Source organism: Nicotiana tabacum, chromosome 15, assembly GCF_000715075.1.
Source record: "Nicotiana tabacum cultivar K326 chromosome 15, ASM71507v2, whole genome shotgun sequence".
NCBI lineage: Eukaryota > Viridiplantae > Streptophyta > Magnoliopsida > Solanales > Solanaceae > Nicotiana > Nicotiana tabacum.
The window spans coordinates 122428818-122437811 of NC_134094.1; the positions used below are offsets into that span (position 1 = coordinate 122428818).

Sequence of the window (8994 nt, forward strand, 5' to 3'; positions counted from 1 at the left end):
GTCATGATCAGGCTCGATGCAAACGTCAGCTTATATCTGATCGAGCCGTTGTGAAATCATGTAGTTTCTCGCTACATCCTTCCTGAGAAACGAGGGGACTATCTATATACGGTAAAAACCGGTTAGTACTTTGTACGAACTGGTTTAAATGGTAATACACTGGATCGTAAAAGCGTCTTCATAGTATCAGGTTGAGGTCCGAAATCAGGTCACCAAGCTTCGAGCCCGAAGAGCCGATCAATGCCGAAGGACCAGTCATTGTCGAGCTCGATGTTATTATCAAGCTCGAATCCAAGTCAAACTATGATGCAAAGTAAAGTTATCGAGCTTATGATTCAGAGACCGACCAACACTGACCCCGAATCAATATAGGGATCCGAGTCAGAATCGAGCTCGAGTCAAGATCGAGAGCTCGAGTCAAGACCGAAAACTCGAGTCGATATCGAGCTCATAGACAAGAGCCGTTGCAATCCCACTAGAGGAGAGAATCCCGGCAGAAATTATGGAAAAATTAATTTATCATGGGTCTCCCACTATGTATTTTTAATTATATCTAAAAGTAGGATTCTCCACTATAAAGAGGATGGCTACATTTCTGTAGAGGACAGTTCTTTGCTTACATCGTAATTCAAGCATCATATTCTCCTATATTCAAGAGTTTCTTTTAAACTTCATAAATTGATTCATCTTGCTTAGTCCTAAAAAATCATCTTCTTTCCAACGCTGTTTATTTTGCATTCTTTGCAATCCATATTTGATATTTCTATTTATCCTTACGATTTGTATTAAGCTATATTACATATCCTTAGAACTACGTACAAATTCAACTCTATCCGTTTTTCGGGTAAACAATTATGTGAAGATATTTTGCATGCTTCTTCATCTTGTTAGGTGTAGAAATTTTGTGCAATGTCTTAAAAGATGTTATATAATATATTGAGTGTGTTAAAATTAGTTTTCTCCAACTCTGGTAGCATAAAAATGTTACATCAAGTTGCTCATAGTTATTTTAAAAAATATACGATAGCTAACTATGGTGAAATATTAATAATTGTAATTAAATAAATTGATATTTGTCATTATTGGCCCGGTACAAATAATTTTTTACCTTATTGTACATATCAAGTCCTTTGCAAATAACTGTAGTGTGTGTCGTATGGAATATGCAATTGTATAATAAGATGACTCTCTTTTACATCTTTTTGAATTTGTCAAGTTGAGCTTTCAAATATTTTTAACTTCTTATACAATTTGAGCTTTACAGCTCATGATATACACCTAATACTATAATAGCCTCGTTCATTCTCCGCAGAAGCAGAAGCCTTTTTAAATTTTCCTCTTGGCAATTTCTCTATAAGTAAAGAAAGTACTGAAACATACAGATATTGATTTATTCTAATGTAAAGAAAGACCATTGTATTATCTTATACATTTATACGTGAAAAAGAGTAACAGTTTACATATGGTGCTCCAAACAACCCCAAAAAGAAAGGGGTATATGAACTAGAGGAGATGATAAATTGTATGGTATAATACACCAGGGACCAGAGTCACCAGACTGAGAAAACTCACATTAATACAGATTCATAGCCTTCCTCCTCTCTTTGATTCCGACGTTGATAAATTACAGCAGCACCAACAAGTAGAGCAATTCCAAACACTGCCAAGACTCCAACAGCATTGTGCAATATTACAATCTCACCTGTCTGCAGTACCGAGGAAAAAACAAGTTGAGTAATTCTGATGAAATCGGACAGAATACCACAACGATAGTAAGGGGATGGAGTGACGCAACAACAGATGGAAGTGTCAGTATCGTTAGCTCGAAAATCTATGAGCATATCGAATATCTCCACTTACCATAGAGACTTTATATTTCTTGGTTGAAAATAATCTTGTTTAGACATAAGTAGGAAATTCACTATAGATCGACAAATATTTTAAAGGCGTCAAGATCTTACTCCATCTGTAGAATGCAGGAAAGAGTTAGGCGTTGGTGATGGTTCAGCAACTAAGAGATAGAACAACCCCATCACTCCTGTATGCCTTTGAGCACTGCTATAATTTGATATTAAAGTTACAGTTTCCCCCTCCGAAATCTTGATGGAGCCAGGACGAGGATAACAGGAGGACATCCCAACGATGTAACCAGCTTCATTTCCTGGTTCTTTTCCTTCCCCGTAGATTGGAAGAGATGAGCATATGACGCGTCCATCCTAGACCAATTCAGCAGACAAATAAATAAAGAAAATCTTAAAAACACCACTCTGTTTACTGGAAAGTACTGAAAAATCACAGGGACATCTTCAATAGGGTGCTCCATAAAATCAGTATAACTAAACCTGCTTTGTAACAGCGGTCATTTAAGAAATAATCAGTTATTAAGATGCACAATAATGTATTCAAAGTAGGGTGGATGCATGGTTGGACTCATATCAACTGTAATGCTGCTTTTCACTCGATGGCAATGGCCTCATACACTTACACAAGTTATCTAAGTTCCCACTACGGTTGACAAGTACTAACCTTACACCTATCCGCTCTAAAAATTCAAGCAATTAAATTTCAAAAGAAACCACTACCATTCACTTCCTATATAGTCATGCAGTTCATCAAGGGGCCACTCATATTCATTTACAACGGACAAGAAAACACAATCATTAATTGTCTCGAAGGGCAGGAGGATCCATTCACTATAATAACAGACATAAAGCTTTTTGCAGCTAATTGAAGATGATACTGAACAATGATACACTGACAGTCTGGGATATAACAGTTTGAATTAACAAAATAAGTCTCTGAAGTATGACAAACACGACAAATGCAAACACATTTTATTTTATCCAAGGTTAAAAGCATGAGATTAGATGGATTCAATCAATCTGATCTTGCAAGTGGTGGCATATATAACATGTGTCAAGAGCAGTCCAAATGAGCCAAGTATCATTAAAAGAAAAAGCTTTTTGCACGAAATCTTTGTTTTGATCAGTGAGTCAATTGTCCGAAAATCTATTAGAAGCATATGGAATAATCCAGATTATAGGGAGAACATGACCCCGGAAATAAAATATATTAGCTCAGAGTACCTCTCCATGGAGTGCTGAACCAGTCCCTCCTGTATGTTGGTGGGCAACTCCATAGATGACATCTCCACCACTAGGAAAAGTTACAGATATCTTTTTTGTATGAGTGCAATCGGCATTTGCCTCAGCTGCAGAACATGACTCCACTAAATATTCAATCTGAAATCAAGAAATTGCCTGAATTATTCACTAGATATATTAGGTAGCAAAGAGCTAAAATGATTTGATTTGAATTATCAATAATTCATGTGATAATCCTGCGTACAGGATGATGCACATATTATATAACGACAGTCAATTTCTTGAATTGGTAAATTTTCTATTTTGAAAAGGGATAGATCCAAGTAAAAGTTGGTCAAATGAACACCGGGAGTGCTCTCTACAAGATAAAAACTTTGCTGAAGAAGCATATCATTAGGTCTTAAGGAATTGTATAATACTAAGATTTAAGACAAGATTTGTAATTATTCTAGATATGAAGAAACTGATGTTTTAAAGTTGATCTCTATCTATCTAAGAGGTCTTTAAGGCGGTGGTACCACAAATATATACATATAAAGAAAATAACACATCACATGAAATTGCTCGCACCTTGCAGTGATGTCTTGACACGGTCGGTGTTGATTTGTCCGGCTTTTTCCATGTATCAGTGACATCAAGTATATAAATTTTGACAGGCACAATGGAGGGATCCCAATCAATATACTTCACCGTGTACTTCAGGTACAGGCTTCTCCTTGCACCTTGGAACCCTTCTTTCACTCTGCATCTTGTTTCATCGTAACAACATCTCAAGCCTCCAACATAATCTGGCTCTATATTTCGGTCATACTCGTCCTTGGTAACGTTATAAAGATCACACCTGCACTCAGTGCATCCCAATCTATCTTCAGCACCTCGTGTATCAATTGCATGTACATTGAGCAACCATCTCTCCTCGTATCCTGGAGGTACTTCGGCTGGATTGCCGACCTCTATACCATAAGGATCTGGAACATACGTGATCGTCTTTCGGGTCTCTGACCCAAGGCCAAAATATTGAGTAAGACCCCCATCACATATCCCCGAGTTTCTCTTAACAATAAAATCTGATTGGTGGAACCCCAGATTGCCATGGTACTTTGCCACTTCCACGCCTTTTTGTCGATAATATCTAACAACAACCCAGTGATGAAGATATGTTTCATGAAGGGGTACAGAATTCCCTGCCTCATCAACTACTTCAGCATCAAAATTTTTGATAGCAATATGGCCTTTTGGGAAGTCAATGTTGTAGTAAAACTTGTTAGAGACCGATCCAGGTTCCAGCACAATCTTTGGTGATAGAAAGACAGCTGATTTCACACCGTTTTCTTCCGTTGATCGAGATTGTGAACTTGGATCAACCGTCATTAACAGTAAGAGTGCCAGTGAAAGCAACTGGTAATTTAAACATCTTGACATCTTTTTCTCTTTCCCACTTCACTTGATACTAGTATATATATCTGTTGACAAACCGTCAACCAATTAACAACCCATAAATTTATGTCTCGAAAGTTTTTGTGAGTTAGAAAAAAGAGTCTAATAACCTATGGTAGTTTCTATATTGTAGAAATGCATACATTATCTATTGTGGCTGATAAAAGGAATTAGATAAAAGGTCATGATACTCCTATATGGGGACATAAAAGGCAAATGCTTGCATCTTTGTATAAATAATAACATAGGTTAGCAATTTAGAAAAAGGTTAAAGTTAATTATGCTGGTATTATTTCTTATTGATTGTTTGGTATGTTGTATTAATTCTGGGATTGATAATTTTACTGCTTTATCTGAGATAACTTATCCTGGGATTATTTTTAATCCTGGGATAATTTACCAAACAAGGGAATGGCGATAATAAATTTTTATCCCAAGATCATTTTTGCTTATCCATTATACCAAACGATAGTGTAAAGGAATTGTGCATAAAACTTAAATTTATTGAAAATTAACCTAACTAACATGTAATAACTGATTAAACTCTTTAATCTTTACACATAACTTTAGATTAAGTATACTGATTATAGCGATGATATTTCTTGACTGACAAAATAGAAGGAAAATAAAAGGAAAGGAACAGATGGAGGTAACTTTTTCAGTATGATATCCATATTTACTTACCTATACATATTTCCTTATCAATGCATATTTCCTTATCTATAGAACTAATGATTGGATGCGGGGCTCATAAAAGAATCCAAACACCTAAATTAGAAGCCCGATGCACTAGGCTCCCGCTAATGGTCCGGTACGCAGTCTTACCATATATTTTCGCAAGAGTCTATTTACACGGTTCGAACCATGACATATAACAACAACTTTACCAATTAGCCAAAACTTCCCTTTACCTAGATTAGAACACCACCGAAATTAAGAAGAAGAAAAAGCAGACAAGACTTACCCGATATGGCTTTTGGGCCAAATATTCACACCCTTTCACTCGACTAATCGAGAGACATGTACAGAGTAGGATTTAGGAACTCGAAATTTGGAATTCTAATAACAAGGGGCTTTATAGGAGAAGCAGGAGTTCTAAAATACAGACGGATGACAATTGTATGAAGTGTACATTGATAGGTATCAAGATAGATGTTCCCATAGTAGGAACTAGGAAGCCACGTGTCATTTCTGCTGAGGACACTGCTTACGACTGCGCCTGAAAGATCTATGTTTTCTGGTTTTCTCCAAAAAAAAAGAAAAAAAAAAAGAAAAAAGAAGAAGGATCGGCGTAAGTTTGGATTTTAGGGAAATGGTCAAATGATTATGGACGATATTTTGGGATGAGTTCATACTCTCATGACAGTGACCTACTCATACGCGGTGTAAATAAAAATTGATTAAAATTATAAAAATAATATATATGAACACGTTGAGTTTAAATCCTACGTTTATCTTTAGACATACTCCCAAGTCTCAACGGCAAAGGAAACGGGTAAGCCCCACATCTAGAAGCCGTGGTTTTACTCTTTCCGTTCCGAGTTATGGTAAGGTATTTGATTGATAATAAAATTTAAGTAAAAAATAAATAAAAATATTTGAAACTTGTATCTAAAAAAACTATAGAAATTTCTATAGATATAAATTATCGATAACTTAAATAAAATATATAAAGTTAAAGTTATTTTTAAATTTTAATGTGAGCACCAAATTCAGATAAGTTTTACTTCCTCCGTTATGAAAAGATTATCCTAATTTCGGTGGCACAAATTTTAATAAAAAAAGGAAAGACTTTTGAAATATGTAGTCTTAAATAAGTCATAACATTTGTATGTCTATAAAACTTTTAAAAGTTATGATTTTAAACATGTCATAATATTTGTGTAACTATAAATATTTCATATCAAAAAAATATTAAAAGGTATAATCTTTTCTGAAACCGAATAATAAGAAAATAGCGTCGAATCTTTTTGATACACAATAGTTAAAACATATTTGACTTGCGTCGTGGGTCGCATGGGAATGATAATATATAAAAGCAGACATCATGAGAAAATTTTACATATAATTGACGGTCAAGATTTCGCCAATCCAGTATCAGTGACGAAAATGACTCTTTAACATAGCCGGAGGAGGTTAAAAGAGTAATTCTCGGTCCCCTAAAATCAATGTAGTCGAGCCGATTGTAAAAATATTAATTATCCTTTTTCTCACCTAATCAAGTCATATTTCTAACAAATAATACTTATAATTGGCTGATAATGTAAAAATAAGGCCTTTAATACATTTGTGTCGAGCGTTTTCAGCAGTTTCAAAATAAAAAAGAATAATACTATTAAATAAGAGGAAGCAAATAATTTTAAAATTTTACTTTGGCAAATGGTTAAAGACAGCACGGCATGACTAAAGACAATTACATTACATTGGCTTGTAATTGCATTTCACATCTGTGAAGTGTAAACTATGTTTACTATGATGTCCCAACTCCAAAGTCATTCTCAATTACCTCACCACTAGGTAGGGGTGTCAATGTTTCGGTTCGGCCAATTATTTTAAAAAATTTATAACCTACTAATTTTTCAGTTATTTTATTATGTATAATCAAAATTAAATTTTTCAAAATCGTCTCAATCATGTCGGTTATCTCTCCGGTATCGGTACAGTTCGGTTAATTTTCGGTATTTTTTTTAAATGTCATATAAAAGACACTAGTAGAAGTAGAATGCAATAACATACGCACTTTTATACGAATTCGTAAAACTCTCTAGATATTTTTATTGTTTAAATGGTGATGAATTAAGAAAATACGAAAGATGATCAGAGTATAGATCCATCAACTATTCTACAGTAACGTAAAAGAAACTAAGCAAAGACAAAAAAATATATAAATTAAATCACACGAATAAAAAGATATTAACCAAGTTGGAACTCAAGAATAAAATCTATGGAAGATTCAATACTCAAAAAGATAAATCCAAATCATACGAAAGGAAACATACTTAATACATTGCAGTTTGCAACTCATAATCGTTAGAATACCTTGTGTCTTGCTAGTGAATATGCTGGAAATAATTTAGTTTTCATATGAGTAGCATAATAGATTTGGGAATTAAGATTTTGAGTTTAATTACTCGTTGGCTTGTAACCATTTTTACAATTCCAAGGCCCACGAAAAAATTTAATATTTTATTATTTTTAAACTTAATATATAAATATATTTTCTACATGTAAATTTATTTGGTGCAGTTCGGTATTTTTTCGGTTTATTTTTACAAAATAAAAAATCTACCATAATTATCGGTACGGTTATAGATTTATATAAAAACCTACGATTTTACTGAAAGAAACCTAGAAATCGGTTCGGTACGGTTCGGTCGATTTAGTCGGTTTTTAAATATCCATTGACACCCCTACCGCTAGGTGCCAATGCTTGCCCATTTTTCAATTTATTTTCCTTGTTTTTTTTCTTTTTGACAAAGAAATGAGAAATAGAAGAGCCACAACAAGTACGACATATTATCAAACGGTGAGTCTCACTCAGGATTTAAATACTGAATATCATTTCTCCTTTTTATAGATTCAAATTTTTGTCTCTATTTTTAACAGAAATATATTTCCACAATGAGATTCAACGAACTTACCAAGATTACTGGTTATAAGGTTACCATGATTTGACAATTTAATGATTTTACTAATGTATTTTAGTAGTAATAAACTGAAAGGAGATTTATTATTCACTACTAGAAAAATGGCAAAATCCGTCCACAGAATTCCAACCGAAATCGGTCGGAAAATAAGTAAATTGGTCACAAAAATCAAACAAAGTATTTCTGACAACAGAAACAGTGGTCCCACAATAAATATATACAAATTCTGACCGATATCGGTCGAAAATTAGTCAATATTTGACCAAGACCTGATCATACTTCATATTATCTAATAAAATAATTTTTAATTAAAATTTTTCAAATATACTGACCGAAATCGGTCGGTATAATTGAAATTATATTTCCCGCCCAAGACAATTGATTTTTTAATATAACAAAAATTATATATATATTTAATTTAAAAATAAAAATAATTTTTAATTAAATGTTTCTGACCGAATTCGGTCGGTTTTAATTTTAAATATTTTAAAATATTAATTTAATGAAGAAACCGACTGCATTCGGTCAGTTTTAGTCAATTTATTATATAGCTTTTAAATAAATAATATTTAATACATACTTAATAAATAAACCGACCGCATTCGGTCAGTTATATATATATATATGTGTGTATGTGTATTTTTATGAAAAACTCTGGTTATTTTAAATGTCTTAATTCATTTCTGTTAAATGTTGAAAGTGTTTTGGAAATGTCTGCTTGCCTAGTATCACGATAGGCGCCATCACGACGGGTTAGGTTTTGGGATAGAACTATATATATAAGCTATATTAATACTTAAGTTTTA

The 8994-nt window shown here is 33.5% G+C and overlaps 1 protein-coding gene across 1 annotated transcript; it reads right to left on the reverse strand.

Moving 5' to 3' along the window:
* Positions 1-1367: 1367 nt before the first annotated feature.
* Positions 1368-5819, reverse strand: LOC107812854 (uncharacterized). The gene is made up of 5 exons (XM_016638027.2): positions 5506-5819; positions 3675-4567; positions 3087-3242; positions 1962-2216; positions 1368-1706 (listed from the first exon to the last, which is right to left on the reverse strand). Exons 2-5 carry the CDS (start codon positions 4524-4526, stop codon positions 1569-1571), a joined length of 1401 nt encoding a protein of 466 aa, XP_016493513.1. The 5' UTR covers positions 4527-4567; positions 5506-5819; the 3' UTR covers positions 1368-1568.
* Positions 5820-8994: the final 3175 nt, after the last annotated feature.

What these genes read in the sequence shown, in the direction of transcription:
- LOC107812854 (XM_016638027.2), bottom strand. Translation starts at nt 4,526, where the DNA reads ATGTCAAGATGTTTAAATTACCAGTTGCTTTCACTGGCACTCTTACTG. An exon ending in TGTCAAGACATCACTGCAAG is followed by an intron (nt 3,243 to 3,674) that starts GTGCGAGCAATT and finishes TCTTGATTTCAG; the next exon opens with ATTGAATATTTAGTGGAGTC. An exon ending in GTTCAGCACTCCATGGAGAG is followed by an intron (nt 2,217 to 3,086) that starts GTACTCTGAGCT and finishes GAATTGGTCTAG; the next exon opens with GATGGACGCGTCATATGCTC.